Raw genomic sequence first — 16733 nt, forward strand, 5'->3', positions numbered from 1 at the left:
ACTGTTCTTTTTGATGATGAATGCAACGCCATTCCTCTTTGTCATTCCAGGCATATTAAACCATGAGACTGTCATATTAAAAATAACCAGTACCAGTCCATTTCCACTTACTAATGATAATATTTATGCATTCCTTTTCATTTCTGACAACTTCCAACTTTTCTAAATTTATACTTTGTAATTGCCATATTCCTATTATCTGTAGACATTTACAGTTGTTTCTCATTTTGAGTTGTGCCCCATTAGCAAAGGAAGGCCCTAAAAGTTTACTGTGTTTACATCATCACAGTTAACTTTACTTTGAGGAAATAGCTCTTCCCTGGTCATATTTTAAGTGGCTCATTTTCTGGCAGTAAATCTGATAATATTCTGGTGTTCTTCATCATGCTGCAATACTCAACATTCTGGTACTGACTGTGGTCCACTGCTATTCATAAGGTTTTCAGTGACTAAATATTCAGAAGCTGCCTCTCCTTCTTCATAGTCTTTTTCTCAGTTGAAACCTGTCCACCATGGGCGATCCTGCTGGTATTTAAAATACCAGTGGCACAGCTTCCAGAATCACAGCAACATGAAAGCCACCAACAGTACGACAGTAAATTCTGACAAATTTAGCTGCACAATAATTCACCAATGTGGTCACACTTGCAAAGTAAGTGGAACATAATGAATAGCTAATTTGTACCCAACCATGTATTTCTGGAAAAAAAAAAAAAAAAAAAAAGCAATATCCATTGCTGTTGTTGTGTGCCAGTGAGTTGCCTCTCACTCATAAGTGATCCTATGTACACAAGAGAACAAAATAGTGCCCAGTGCATCTCCATCTTCATGATCGTTGCTACGTGTAAGACCATTATTACAGTCATTATCAATCTGGGTCCTTGAAGGTCTTCGTCCTTACCCCTGACTCTGTACCAAGCATCATGTCCACTTCCATGGACTTTTCACTCAAGGCAACAAGTCCATAGAACATGAGGTAAAGTCTTGACATCCTTGCCTCTCTGGAGCATACTTGCTATATTTCATTCAACACAGATTTGTTTGTTCTTCATAAAAATGCCTTGCAAACACCATAATTCAAAGGCATCGGTTCTTTGGACTTCCTTATTCAGTGTGCAGCTTCCATGTGCATATGAGGTGACTAAAATACCACGGCATGGGTCAGGAGTACCTTAGTCCTCAAAGTTACATCTTTGCTCTTTAACACCAAAAAGAGTTTGGGGTTTTGCAGCAGATCTGCCCAATGCCATACATCATGGGCATAGATTGTGGATACAAGTAAAATAAACTGTTCGAAATTTGAATATTTTCTGTTTACTGTAATGTTGCTTAATGGTCCAGTTGTGAGGATTTTTGTTAATGTTTTATGTTGAGATGTGATCCATACTGAAGGTAATGACCTTTGATTTTCACCAGTAAGTGCTTTACATCCACTTTTCTTTCAGGAAGTAAAGTTTGACAGGTAATGAGTCTTCTTCAAATCTTGACGCTGCATTCTTCTTTACGCAGTGCAGCTTCTCAAAGTATTTGCTCAGCATATAGATTGAGCAAGTATGGTAAAGGATACAACCCTGATTTTTAAATCTCCTGAGTTCAAACCAAGCAGCAGCCCCTTGTTCTGTATGAACTGCGTCTTCATGTATATACAGACTCCTCATAAGCACAATTAAGTATTCTGGAATTCCCATGGTTCACAATGTTATCCATAGTTTGCCACGATCCACACAGTGTCAATAAAGCACAGGTAAACATCTTTCTGGAATGCTCTGCTTTTAGCCAAGATCTATCTAATGTCGGCAATGATAGTTCCATAGCCTCTTCTAAATCAGGCTTGAATTCTTGGCATTTTCCTGTGGATGTACTGCTGTAACCACTTTTGGATTATCTTCGCAAAATTTTACTTACCTGTGATATTAATGATATTGTTCAGTAATTTCTGCAAGCTGGTGGATCACATTTCTTCAGAATGGGCACGTATATGGATCTCTCCCAGCTGGTTGGCGAGGCAGCTATCTTTCAAATTTCTTGACACAGATGGGCGAGCACATCCACTGTTGATGTCTGTTCACTGTAACACCTCAATTGAAACTCTTATCATTTTGTGAAGCCTTATATTTCACCAACGTCTTCAGTGCAGCTTGGACTTCCTCTTTCAGTACCAATGGCTCTTAATCATATGCTACCTCCTCAAATTTTTGAACACTGACCAATTCCTTTGGTTAAAGTAACTCGGCATATTACTTTCATCTCTTTTTTAAGCTTCCTGCGCAGTTAAGTACATTAGCCACAAAATCCTTCAGTATTGCAACTCTGTAGTCTTGAAGTTTTTCTTCAGTCCTTTCACCTTAAGAAATGCCAAGTTTGTTCTTCCCTTTCGGTTTTCTAATCTCCTTTGCCCATTTCATTATTAGGAGCACAGAGCAGCTAGGGTTAGGATGGCTGGCTAGGAGGGTTTCCGCTAGACTAATGCTGGCCTGGTGGTTCCGCAGGTTCTGTAGGGACAAAGCCAAGCCCACCTGAACCCAGGCACCAAAGCGGCACAGCAGCAGTCAGTCTCCTCCTTCCACCACCCACTTCCACTGCTCAGCTTCTTCTCCAGGAAGTATTCAGTCCACTTCTCTCACCTTTCCTCTCAAGGCCAAGGTTCCATGATTGTCATGTGTCTGTTCCATTTGGTCTCCATCCTTACTGTAGAGGTGTAGAGGGTCTGTGTAGTACATCTTCCTATTCCACCATTTTGCCAGAAGTCCTCTTTGCATATTTCAATATAATATTTTCCTTTGTCTTCTCAAGTCACTCTGAAATTTTCTGTTCAGCTGTTTTATTCCATCATTTCTGCCATTCACTTTAGCTACTCTACATTCAAGAACACATTTCAAACATCTATTTTGGCCTTTTCTTTCCTGTGATTTTTTTTTTTTTTTTTTAATTTCTTATTGCTTTACATTCAACAAATCGCACACTAGCTTTACATTCAACAAATTATACACTTTGTTTCATCTCAATGATTATAATTCCCGTCATAGAACAGTTATCCTAATTCCTCCCTGTGGTTCTCCATTTATGTTTTGTATTTCACAACTAAACTAAGCAAAAATGTTTGACAGGCACATACAAAGCAAAACAAAATAATAATCATTTAAATGTCTAAAGGGCACATTCCATAAGCCAGCCTCCTGCCTGCAGGCACACAGCCTTACTTAGTCCATGGGCCTAGAGCCCGCAGCTGCTCTGTCTCTCCATGCCACCACCTCTGTCACCATCTCCACTGCTGCCGGTTTTCTAGGTTGGGATCTTACTCTCCGCTCATGCTCTCCCTTCTTGATAGTCCTGGGATCCTCGGTAGCACCGAAGAGGAGTAGAGGAGCAACAGAATGAAGAGCCAAAGCACCAGTCAGAACAGCGGGCTTCACAGGCCACAGAGCAAGTAAAGCTGAGTGGTGTTGGGCAGGAGGCTTGCTTGCAGACCAGGGACCTCCAGGCATTTAACTGTGGGGAGGTAAGTTTGCTGCCCCCTACACCTAGAACTGAGTGCCTAGCAGAGTGGCAACCCTAAAAGAGTTTTGTTAACACTGATTGGGCAGAGAGGCCTGCCTATAGGTATGCCTCAGGAGAGGCTGTTGCAATGGAAACAACAGTGCCCTGAGCATTTCTGACCCTGAATTGTAACCTGTTAACTTCCCTAACAAACTTGAAACCTGTGAGTTCTGTGTGACTACTGCAATGGATTCTGGACCCAGGTAAGTAGAGACGGCTGTGGTGTCACAGTTCTGCAGTCTCAGTCTAGATGCTCCAGTGAAACCTGTCCATCATGGGCGCCACGCTGACAGATGAAATACTGCAAGTTTACCTTCCAGCCATGACAAACTGACAGGCAGGCAGACAGACAGACAGACAGACGAGTGGTGGATTAACACCCCTAGAGAGTTTTTTTTTTTTTAACTTACTGGTGCATACATGGCTATTAAAAAACAGATGTGTCAAATGCTCAATTTCTAATACTTTAGTGAATTCTTTTTAAACAGCTCCATCAAGCACTTGTTAATGTCAGTAGAATGAATACACTTTTAACTGGGGCTAACATCAGGTTAAAAACCTCTAGACTATCAAGATAAGACTAAGTAACTAAATCAGCCATATCATTAACATGAGAATTGGACAAAAAGGAAAAACATTTAAGTCAAGTTCACATCCATCTGTAAATGGAAGGGAACTTAAAGTTAAAAATAGGATTAAAAGATAATGGAATCTTTCCACAAACTTTTTGAAACCATCTTGTACTTACAGTTATCTTTATTTTCAAGTGGATATGACAGCTAATCTAATACAAAATGCAGCTTTTAAAATCTTTCTGAATTGTACAATATTTTATGTAGTAAAAGGTCCTAAAAGTTCTCCCATTAATTTCACTGCATTTAAAAAAAAAAAAAACCTATCAATTAATACACTATAGCACTATTTCCTACATAAATACTCAGCTAAACAGTTTCTTAACTGAAATATTTAAAGTACTACAGAACCCGCACGAATGCTTTTTGCTATGGCTAACCCTTGTAACTGACATTTATTACGAAATACTTTTGTAAAGGGAGACATTTATAAGCACCCCAAGTAAATGTATACAGAAAGATCTTACTTAAAAGGAATGAAATATTATTGATTTTCTATGTCCTTTGTGCTGTATTTAACTTAATTTTAAGACTTTTTACTGGAGATAAGCGGAACTATATTCCTGAATGCTAATGTCAGCTATATTTCTATAAGAAAAACACAAAACTTTATACCAAGGTTCAAGATGTTAATGGAAGAGAAGTTGAATCATATTAAGCTTTCTCTTCTGCATGGCCTTTTACAAACTGACCCACAGTCATGAAGTCCAATATCTAGCCCGTCCCTCCCCTGAGTAACACACTGTGCAGAATCCAATGAACTTGAAAGAAAAAGGTCTTATTAACTCACATCTTTTGAAACATGCTGTTTCATGTTACAGGATTAGGATGAAAATAGAACTTTAGACAGTTATAGTATGTTTCCTAACTCAAGTAATAAACCTAAAAGGAGACTTAAGAAGCAGTCTAGTATTTCAATGACAACATGACAGAATGGATAGGCAGCAAAGTGCAGATACACATCCCAGCACACAGATGCTTACATCCAAGTAGAAAGCACTAAACGCCCAGTGCTGCCATCTATGACTGTGGACATCCTGCCCGTCTACTGGTGAGGCCCCAGTCCCCTGACTACCCTGGCGCTTTTCTTCAGATTCAGGCTGGCAAATCTAGTGTTTCCACACTTAGATCTGGTTCAGGCACGACTGGAAGTGATGTGTCGTGTCTGGCGCTCATGTAGAACCAGGCTTGGTCTTCTAGCTTCAGCTCACCAATTCCAGTCACCAGAGCAGCCATTCTGCCCTCATTCCTTGTCTGCTCGTGCCCACCATGGCAGCTACTGGGACCAGTAAATGGTTAGCTGCCTGCCTCTTTAGCAGAGCACCCTCCTGGAACGCAGGCTCAGCAGAGCAATTCTCCTTTCTGGACATAAAACAGAAGTGAGGACAAACCTCTCAGATGGATTTTTTTTGCATCGCGAAGCTCAAAGGGATGGTTTCTTAAATTTTAACTTTCTTCCTTAACAGCCTGGTGAGTTAAATCCCTGGTCATCTATCCCCTCAATGAGGCAGATGTGTTGACCAGGGAGGGACAAAGGGCAAAGAAGCTGCTAACACACACACAGTTGCACTCTCTCCGAGCCTCCCAGGCTTCCAGAGAAGACTCGAAAAGGGACGGCATTCTAGCGGAGAACCACTATGAGAGAGAAAGCCTATTCGAGGAGTTACAGCCAGGGGAAAAAAGCTCCAAAATATCAGTGTGATGAATAAAGGTATTGAATGGGGGGGTTGGATGAGGGGGAGGGGGTGGGACAAATCCAAAGTTTTCTTTTCACACCCCTTTTATAGCATGCAGTAACCCCTGTAACATAAAGAGAAGCTCTCAGTGATGGTATACAAATAGCTCTGGCAGAAGTATAATGGTTTTGCCTCAGCTTCTCCAGAGCTGAACCAATAAACCACCATGATTACATTTTCACAGTTCAAAAGCAAGTCCATTTCAACAGAAGAGGCCCTTATTTCTGCAACAAATCCAATAAATAAAAAATATGTATTTAATGCTCCATATATGCAATTATGGTTTGTGAAGAACATCCACATTTTTCAACAAAGAGGCTTGACTGTTGAATGAAGTTGTTAAAGAGTAATCTGTTTTCCACTTACAACACAGCGTTCTCAAGTGAGCATTTTAATACTGTGAGAATTACTACCATAGATGTTCCCCTATATGTAAACTCTTACATACAGAGTTTTACATAAAATCAATTAGTACACTAGCCCCCACTAGATAGAATGGTTGGCAGAAGATAATCGGTTCATGACTCTAATGTCAAGCACAGAGCAGGTAACGGTTCCCTTGGTGATGGATGAGGGGCTGGAGTTATGTGATGGAAATGAGGCAGACATTTCAGGGGTTTTACCAGCTGTTCTGCAGGAGAAAGATGTGGCGTTCTGCTCCTGCAAAGATTTACAGCCTCGGAAACCCTGTGCAGGGTCGCTATGAGTCGGAACCGACTTCACAGCACTTAACAACCACCACCTTTATATAAACCTAAGTCTCAGCAGCACATCTGTTATTTATCTGTGGAACTAAGGCAAGGACTTAACTTCTCTGAGAACCAGTTTCACCTGTACAATGGGGATAATGCCCACGCTGCAGAAATGTTCTCACTGTGTGAACAAATGAATAAAGCGTGAACTGCAAAGTCGGCGGTTCAAGCTCACCAGTCACTCCTTGGAAACCCCATACAGGGTGGGTCACTATGGGTCGGACCAACTCAATGGCACTTAACAAACAGAACAGACCCTTACCAAAAAAAAGAGAAAAAGTTATTTCCCCATCCACTTACCTTTTCTTATGACTAACCAATTCAAGTTTCTGTAGAAGCCGAACAAACTGAACAAATCCCTTATGAAACATGATATGTTCAAGAGCATGCTGTTGTTGTTAAGTGCGGTCAAGTCAATTCCAACTCAAAGCAAGCCTATATAAGGTTTCTGAGGCATGGCTGGTGGGTTTAAAATGCCAACCTTATGGTTAGCAGTCAGGTGTTTATCCTACAGCAACACACCAGGTCATAAATATACATCACCTGAATTTAGAAATAATCTCAAGAATAGATTTGACACACTGAACACTAGTGACCGAAAACAAGACAAGTTGTAGGATGAGATCAAGATCATCACAAAAGAAAGCAAAAGGTCATTAAAGGCATAAAGGATCAAAGCACCAAAAGGAATGTCCATAGGCTCTGAAGCTTGCTCTTGAATGTAGGGAAGCTACAACCAACGCAGAAATGCTAAGACTGAACAGAGAGTTTCAAAGCGCAGCTCATGAAAACAAAGCATAGTAAAGAAATGTGCAAAGACCTAGAATTACAAAACCAAAAGGGTAACGCATGAGGAGCATTTCTCAAACTGCAAGAACTGCAAGAAAGAAAAAAATCAGACCTTGAGCTTTAACACAGAAGGATTCTGCAAGAAAAATACTGAATGATGCAAGAAGCACCAAATTAAGGAAGAAAGAATACATGGTCACTCTACCAAAAAGAATTGGTCAACATTTAATCATTTCAAGGTGCAGCACCTGATCAAAAAGATCCACACTGCACTGAAGGCATTAGCGAGAAACAAGGCTCCGGAAATTGATGAAATACAAACTGAAATGTTTCAGTAAACTGAGGCAGCACTCAAGGCACTCACTCATCTATGCCAAGAATCTGGAAGACAGCTACAAGGCCAACTGACTGCCAGAAATCCATAAAGCGAGGTGAGCCAGGAAAATGTGAGACTTACCCAACAGCATCACTGGTACTGTTGTCTTCTTTCACCACACATATTCAACCTGTATGCTGAGCAAATAATCCAAGAAGCTGGATTATGTGAAGAAGAATGTGGCATCAGGATTGGAGGAACCTTAATAACCTGAGATATGCAGAAGATACAACCTTGCTTCCTAAAAGTGAAGAGGACTCAAAAGACTTACTGATGAAGATCAAAGACCACTGCCTTCAGTATGGGTTGCACTTAAATCATAGAAACCAAAAATCCTTACCGCTGGACCAATAAATAACATCCATACAAATGGAGAAAAGAATGAAATTGTCAAAGACTTCAATTTGCTTGGATCAACCATTCACACTCATGGAATTAGCAGTCAAGAAACCAAACAGCATACTGCATTAGGCAAAGCTGCTACCAAGACCTCTTTAAAGTGTTCAAGAGCAAAGATGTCATTTTCAGGACTACAGTGAGCCTGCCCCAAGTCACGGTATTTTCAATAGCCTCATATGCATGTGAAAGTTGGACAGTGAATAAGAAGTCTGTAGAAGAATTGATGCATTTGAGTTATGGTGCTGGAGGAGAACATTAAAAGTACAATGGACTTCCAGAATAACAAATAAATGTGTTGGAAGTGGTGCAACCAGAGTGCTCCTTGGAAGCCAGGATGGTCAGACTTCGTCTCTCATACTTCACACATATTGTCAGCAGGGGCCAGTCCCTGAAGAAGGTTATCATGGTAAGTAGAGTGGAGGGTCAACAAAAAAGAGGAAGATGCCCAACGAGACAGATTGGCACAGTGGAAGCAGCAATGGGCTCAAGCTGAGCAACGACTGTGAGGATGGCACAAGACCAGGCAGTGTTGTGTTCTGTTGTGCATGAGGTCCCTGAGTTGCAATCGACTCGATGGCACCTAATATCAACTCACTGATATCACATGCTGGTAAAATATTGCTGAAGGCAATTCAAATACGATAGCAGCAGTACACATCGACAGTGGGTTGCCAGAAATTCAAGCTGGATTCAGAAAACAGCGAGGAATATGGGATCGATATCATTGTTTTCATCAGATGAACCCTGACTGAAAGCAGAAATACCAGAAAAATATTTACTTGACTACACAAAGTCATTCAATAGTGTGGATCATAGTAAAATATGAATAACATAGTAAAGAATAGAAATTCCAGAACACTTAGTTGTGCCCATATGAAATCTGTTTATAGATCAGAAGGCAGTAGTACGAATAGAACAAGGTGATACTTAAAGGTTTAAGTGTGTACCAGCACTATACAATTTTACTATACTTACTCTATCTGGATGATGAACAAATATCTAAGAAGGTAGACTGTATGAAGAAAGCGACATTAGGATTAGAGGAAGATTCATTAACAGCCTGTAATACACAGACGAAACAAGCATCCTAGCTGAAGGCAATGAGAGCTGGAGCACTTAACTGATGAAGGTCAAAGATTACAGCTTAAGTATGGATTACACCCAATGTTAAGAAAATAAAAATTCTCACAAAGTGATTAATAAGCAATAATAAATGGAGAAAAGATTGAAGTTGCCAAGGATTTCATTTTGCTGACATCCATAATCAATGCTCATGAAAGCAACAGTCAAGAAATCAAAGGAAGTACTACATTGGGCAAATCTGCTTCAAAAGACGTATTGGAGTGTTAATAAACAAAGATGTCACTTGGAGGACTAAGGTACACATGACCCAGGCCATAGTATTTTCAGTGGCCTCATATGCATGTGAAAGCTAGACACTGAATCAGGAAGATCAAAGAACAATAGATACATCTGAGTTATGGTGTTAGAGAAGCAGAGTGAATGCACCTTGGACTGCCAGAAGAATGAATAAATCTGTGTTGGAAGAAGTTCAGCCAGAATGCTCCGTCGAAGCGAGGATGACAAACTTTGTCTCCCATATTATGGAATTGTACTCAAGAGGGACTGGACATCATGCCTAGGAAAGTAGAGGGTCAGCAGAAACAAGAGCAAGCTCCTCAATGGGATGCACTGACACACAGGCTGCAACAATGGGTTCCAACAGCATATAACAGCGGACAGCACAGGACCAGGTAGTGTCTGTGCCGCTCTGCACAGAACTGCTCTGAGTCAGAACCAATTCGTAGGCACCTAGCGCTAGGCGGCAGGACTCCTGTGGATACATGCCAACGCACTCACAGTTTAGGAGGCCATAAGTCCAAATTCACAGGGTCAGCCCTAGGGAAAGTTTTCTCTGTTGCCTCTCATGAAAAGTCCTTGTCTCCTTTCAGAATCCATACATCCAGCACTCCTTGGGGATCTCCACGTGTCTTGACATCAATATTCCCCTGAGTCTAGGAGATTGATCCTCTCAGCACAGGGAAACTGGGTCCAAAAGGAAGAATTCCACTCTCAGCATTACTTTCTTCATGGTAAGCAAGTCCCCCTCGCCACTCCGTCAGTTTGTCATATGATGGCAACTTGCATGTTGCTGTGATGCCAGAAGCTATGCATGCATGCATGCCACTGGTATTTCAAATGCCAATACGGTCATCCATGATAGGAAGGTTTCAGCGGAGCTTCCAGACTAGACAAACTAGAGAGAAGGACATAGCAGTCTATTTCTGAAAAAAAACTGGCCAGTGAAAACCTCACAAATAGCAGTGGAACACTATCTGATATAATGCAAAAGATGAGCACCTCAGGTAGGAAGGCACATAAAACATGCCTAGGGAAGAGCTACCTGCTCCAAGTAGAGTCAACCTTAATGACATGGATGGAGTAAAGCTTTCAGGACCTACATTTGCTGAAGAGGCATGACTGAAATATTAGAAGAAACAACTGCAAACATCCATTAATAATTGGAATGTGAAATGAATGAAGCATAAATCTAAGAAAATGCAAAGTCATTAAAATGAAATTGAATGGTTGAAGATTAATATCCTAGGCATTTGAAAGCTGAAATTAACCGGTAATGGCCATTTAAGTCAGACAAACAAACATATGGTCCACTATGGCAGGATTGACAAATTGAAGAGAAATACTATCACATTCTATCAAAAAGAACATTTCAAGATGTGTTCTGAAAACAACATTGTGACAGAATAATATATGTGTCCAAGGACAACTAGTTAACACTTCTTCACACTTATGTATTAATCTAATACCAAAGATGAAGATACTGCAGAATTTTACCACATTCTGTGGTCTGAAATTGATTAAACATGTCATCATGACATATTGACAATTAATGATGACTGGAATGCCAAAGTAGAAAACAATGAAGAATGATCAGTAGTAGGAAAGTATGGCCTTGGCAACAGAAGTAACAATGGCGATCATATGATCGAATTTTACATGAACAACGACTTTATTCACTGCAAATACCTTTTCCAACAACATAAATAGAAACTATGCCCATGGACCTCATTGGATGACATACAGAGGAAAGAAAATGACAACATCTGTAGGAAAAAAATGAGAGAGCAGCCAGTATCAATCAGTATTTAGAACAAGGCCAGGTGGTATCTGTGGATGAGATCATCACTTGCTCATATGTAGGTATGTACAAGTTGGAGATGAAGAAACTTAAAACAAGTACAAAAGAACCATATTACAACCCGAGTATATCCCACCTGAATTCCAAGACCATCTCAAGAAGAGATTTGGCTAATTGGCTAATGACTGAAGACCAGCATTTTGGGATGACTTCAAGAACATCATACATGACAAAAGCAAAAGGTCATTAAAAAACAGGAATGAAAGAAAAGACAAAAATGGATGTGAGAAGAGTCTTTGAAACTTGCTCTTGAAGATTCAGTAGCTAAAGTGAATGGATGCAATGATGATGTTAAAAGAGCTGAACAGAAGACTGAAAAAGGACCAAGTATTATAACAATATGTACAAAGACCTCAAATAAGAAAACCAAAAGGGAAGAACACAATCAGCACTTCTCAAACTGAAAGAACTAAGAAAAAATTTAAGCCTCAAGTTGCACTACTGAATGGTTCTGTGGGTAAAACGGAGCCCTAGTCTGACACTTCAGGATAAGCAATGAACTGCTGACCACAAACCCACCAGTTATTCTTTTGGAAACCCCATACAGGGTCACTGTTGAGTCAGAACCCATTTAACAGCATTTAACAACATGGGTGGAGTCCTGGTGTGGCGCGGTGGGTTAATGTGTCAGACTGCAAAGCCGTTTGAACTGCAAGCTCACCAGCTGCTCCTCAGAAACCCTATACAGGGTCGCTATAGGTCGGAACCGACTCAATGGCACTTCACAACATGGGCAAAATATGGACCAACTCCAGAAGTATCAAAAGAAAATGGAAATAGTGCAGTCACTCACTGTACCAAAAATAATTGCATGCTGTTAAGTGTCATTGAGTCAGTTCTACCTCATCGTGACCCTCTATAGTGTTTCCAAGGAGCACTGGTAGGTTTGAACTGCTGATCTTGCAGTTATCAGTCCAGTGTTAATCCCACAACTCCATGCCAGGACTCCAAGAGAATTGGTAGCATATAACTCAAAACCAATGGTGTTGAAAGAACAAGTCCAAGCTGCACTAGAGGCATTAGTGAAACACAAGGCTCCAAGAACAGACTGCGTAATAACAACTGAGATGTTTCAACAAATGGGTACAATACTGGAAGCACTCTTTCATTGATATGAAGAAATCTGGAAGACAGCTACCTGGCCAACATACTAGGAAACATCCATATTTGTGCCCCTTCCAAAGAAATGTGACTCAACAGGATGCAGAAATCATTGAGCATTATTATTAACATCATGTGTAAGTAAAATTTTGCTGAAGATAACGCAAAACTAGTTGCTGCAGTACATGGACGGGGAGTTGTCAAAAACTGAAGACAGATTCAGAAAGAGGATACGCCAGAAATTTAAGTCAGACTCAGAAGAGGATATGGAACACGGAACATCACTGCTGCTGTAAGACAGATCCTGACAGACAGTAGAGAATACCAGAAACACGTTTGCCTGTGTTTTACTGACTATGCAGATCATATCAAATTATAGATGACAATGTGAAGAATGGGGTCCAGAACACATAGTTGTGCTCATGAGGAAACTATACAAAGAGCAAGAGGCATTCTAACAAAACAAGAAGATACTCCTAGTTTAAAATCAGGAAAGCCTATCTGTATGCTGAGCACATGCCCTGGGAAGTTGGACTGTTAAGAAGGGGAAAGCAGTCTGAAGGGGAAAGCAGTATGGGGATGTGAGGAAGACACATGAACAACCTGCAATAGCCATCCGCCTTGCTTGATCAAAGTGCACAGGACCCGAAGCTCTCACTGATGGACACCAAAGCCTTCAGCCCCAAGGTGGATTTCATCTCAACATAAAAGAAAGAAAACTCCCCGGAATTAGAGCAGTAAGCAACATCATGATACATGGAGAAAACACCGCCGAAGCAGTCCAGGATTTCACGTTACTTGATTCCATAGTTAACACCTATGGAAGCAGTAATCAAGAAACCAAATGACATATAAACGTTAAAAAGCCAAGATGTGGACTTCGAAAACTAAGATACACCTGACCCAATCACCTCATACGCATGAGAAAGCTGGACAATAAAAACTGAAGAACTGACACACTGGAATTAGAGAGTCGCAAAAAAGAGAAAGACCCTCAATGAGACGGATTGACATTGTAGCTGCAACAGTCGGCTCAAACAGAGAAATGACTGTGAGGACAGGAAACCTGAGTGGTGGTGTGCCGTTCTTAAGTCAGAACCAACTCAGTGGAACCTAACAGTAACACAACACCAGACTCAGGAGGTTGCTGTCCTGGCCTCTTATCTCTTTAGTCTACTCTCTCTGTTTAGCTCAAAGGGAAAAGGAAAACATTCTGGAGGTTACAGTTCCCTCCTCACATCTGAGAAGGAGCTGTATCATTCCTGAATATTCCTAGGATACAAACTGTCTCCAACGAAGTGTGTGCTTCACGATGGACGGGTCAACACAGTCCCACTGAAATGCAGAGCTGGGCTGCGGGAGCTCCGACAACTCTCCCTCTTATGTCACCTTGCTCCAGCCACACTGGCTCCTTCACAGATCTGCGAGCTCACCTCAAGCTCCTGCCTTAGTCTTTACGCTGCCTTCTGTTGGAAATAACTCTTTTCTGTCAGTGCATAACTCTCTCAACCTTCTTCGACTCAAATGCCACCTTCTTAATGAGGCCTGTACTGATCACCATAGTCAGCAGTAGTAAAAAAAAAAAAAAAAAATCAGTGGGCAACGCAACCTTTCCAACTGGCTTTGTTTTACTCTTTCTTCTTTCTACAGCATTTTTCACTTATGGTTATTGTTTATTCCCGGTCTTCATCACACGCAATGTAAACTCCACAAAAGCAGGTATCTTTGTCTACTTTATTGATATGTCCCTAGTGTGGCACTATGGAGTCCTGGTATGGCATTGTGGACCACAAGGTCGGTTTGACCCATAAGGCCGGCAGTTCAAACTCACCAGTCATTTCTTCGAAACCCTAGACAGGGTCGCTGTGAGTCAAAACCGAGTCAACGGCACTTAACAACAACAAGTGGGGCACTATAGGATAAGCCTGGACTGCTAACCACAAGGTTGGCAGTTCAAACCCACCAGCTTCTCCTTGGAAACCCTATATGGGTCACTATGTGTCAGAATCAACTCATCGGCACTTATCAAGTTCCTGAAAGTATCTGACCCAAAAATAAATGTTCAATACATATTTAGTAAATTAAACTGAACTGAATTAAACTTACCCCACACTCCACTTTACCTACTGGGAAACAAGGGCCCACACTTTAGACTATGCTACCAGAAGTGTCCTTGTCAGCGGTCAGAGGAGGGACCAAGCCTGGCACAGGTGGGAATGATCTGGGGTTTTATAAAGCAAGACAGACCATGTTTTACGCAGGGTTCTCGGGAGGAGCAAACCCAGTTAAGTACACATATATCAATATATATGAGGTTTCAGAAAGTTCACGGAAAACTAGAATTTTAAAAATAAAGAGCAAAGGTGTTTCAGTCATCTCATATGCATGCGAAAGCTGGACAATGAATAAGAAGAGTGAAGAAGAATTGAGATATTCGAATTAGGGTGCTGGCAAAGTATACTGAGAGCACCGTGGCCTACAAAAGAAGAAACAAATCAGTTCTGGAAGACGTATGGATGAACTAAGTGTTCCTTCCCTTCGAAGATACAATGGTGAGACTTCAATCTCTCATAGTAGGTACATGGTATAAGGACATCATGTTTGGTAAAGGTGGAGGTCAACCAAAAAGAGGAAGACTCGCAATGAGACAGACTGGCACAGTGGCAGCAATATGAGGCTCAAACATGTAACAACTATGAGGACGGTGCAGGCCCAGGGAGTGCTCTGTTCTGTTGTGCATAGGTCAACAGCACCTAACAACTCCAATAACATAGGTCCACCACAGTTAATATAGTCACCAGCTAATGGACATTTGGGCTGTGTCCAAATCTAGGAAATTATAAACAAAACAACCATACATATTAGTATACAGGCTTTTATGCAGACCTGAATTTCTAATTCTCCTACATAAATACCTCATCATGGAGCTGCTGGTTTCTGCGATAAGTAACTACCAAATTGTTTTCCAGAGTTGCTATAAAATTTTCATCTCCATCATCAATGGCTGAGAGTTCCAGTCTTTTGAAATCTGCCAGCACTCAGTACTGTCATATATTTGTTTTTAATATTAACAATTCTAATAAGTAGGTGGAGTCCTGGTGTGGTGCTATATGGGTTATTGCGCTGGACTGCAAGGTTGGTTTGTTTTTGTGGTTAAGTGCCATTGAGTTGGTTCCGACTCATAGCAACCCTGTATAGGGTTTCTGAGGAGCAGCTGGTGGGTTTGAACGGCTGATCTTGTGGTTCGCAGTCCAATGCTGGCACCACCCCAGGAGTCTGGAGTGATACAGTGTGGATCATCCTTTTCTACATCACAACATCTTAAAATTACACAACTCATTTCTTGTTATAGAAGAAGTGCAGCCAGAATGCTCCTTTGAAGTGAGGAAGGTAAGACTTGGTCTCACATACGTTGGACATGATATCAGGAAGGAACAGTCCCTGGAGGAGGATAGTGTGTTTGGCAAAGTCAAGGGTTGCAAGAAAGAAAGAGACTCCCATGGAAATGGAGTGACAAAGTGGCTGTAATAATGGGCTCAAACCTGACAAAACTGTGAGGAAGGCACAGGACTGAGCAGGTTTGGCTCTGCTGTGTGCAGGGTGATACAAGTTAGAACCGACTCGATGGCACCTAACAACAACAGTAGTCTGATGTACAAAATCAGTGCAGGTGGGAATGCTGGAGTGAAATGGCATACAACCACTACCCTACCCATCCTGTCCTTGTCTCTAACTCTGCAGCTGTCCTGAACTAAGCTAGCAGTCAGTGGTGGGGACAAGGCACCAACATTCTAGAACACTGCTCCAGTCAAGAGGATGGCGTCACATCTCCAAGGAAAGCTTACCTTTCTGTCTTTCAACAGCTTCTTATAGCCATTGGATCCAAGCGACAATAAAGTAATAAGGATATCCAAAGACGGTGAAGCGGATGCTCTTCCTGAAATAAGGACGAACACATCACATTCAGAGGAGAAAAAAGGCTTTGGAAATGAGCATTTATTACAGTAGCCAATGTTGATGTTGTTAAGTATCGTGGAGTCGCTTCCGACTCATAGTGACCCTGCACAGGGTTTCCAAGGCTGCAAATCTTTACAGGAGCAGAAAGCCTCATCTTTCTCCCGCAGAACCACTGATAGTTTCAAACTGCTGACCTTGAGGTTAGCAACCTGATTGGTAACCACTACCAATGGG

General features: G+C 41.3%; 1 protein-coding gene across 1 annotated transcript in view; it reads right to left on the reverse strand.

Moving 5' to 3' along the window:
• SEPSECS (Sep (O-phosphoserine) tRNA:Sec (selenocysteine) tRNA synthase) overlaps positions 1 to 16733 on the reverse strand; it is a 42520-nt gene that overhangs the window by 7966 nt on the left and 17821 nt on the right. Inside the window, exon 8 of the mRNA XM_006866316.1 lies at positions 16388 to 16479. Coding sequence (XP_006866378.1) covers positions 16388 to 16479 — 92 coding nt within the window. The remainder of the gene's footprint in view (positions 1 to 16387; positions 16480 to 16733) is intronic.

The sequence above is a fragment of the Chrysochloris asiatica genome, unplaced genomic scaffold (assembly GCF_000296735.1).
Source record: "Chrysochloris asiatica unplaced genomic scaffold, ChrAsi1.0 scaffold00089, whole genome shotgun sequence".
NCBI lineage: Eukaryota > Metazoa > Chordata > Mammalia > Afrosoricida > Chrysochloridae > Chrysochloris > Chrysochloris asiatica.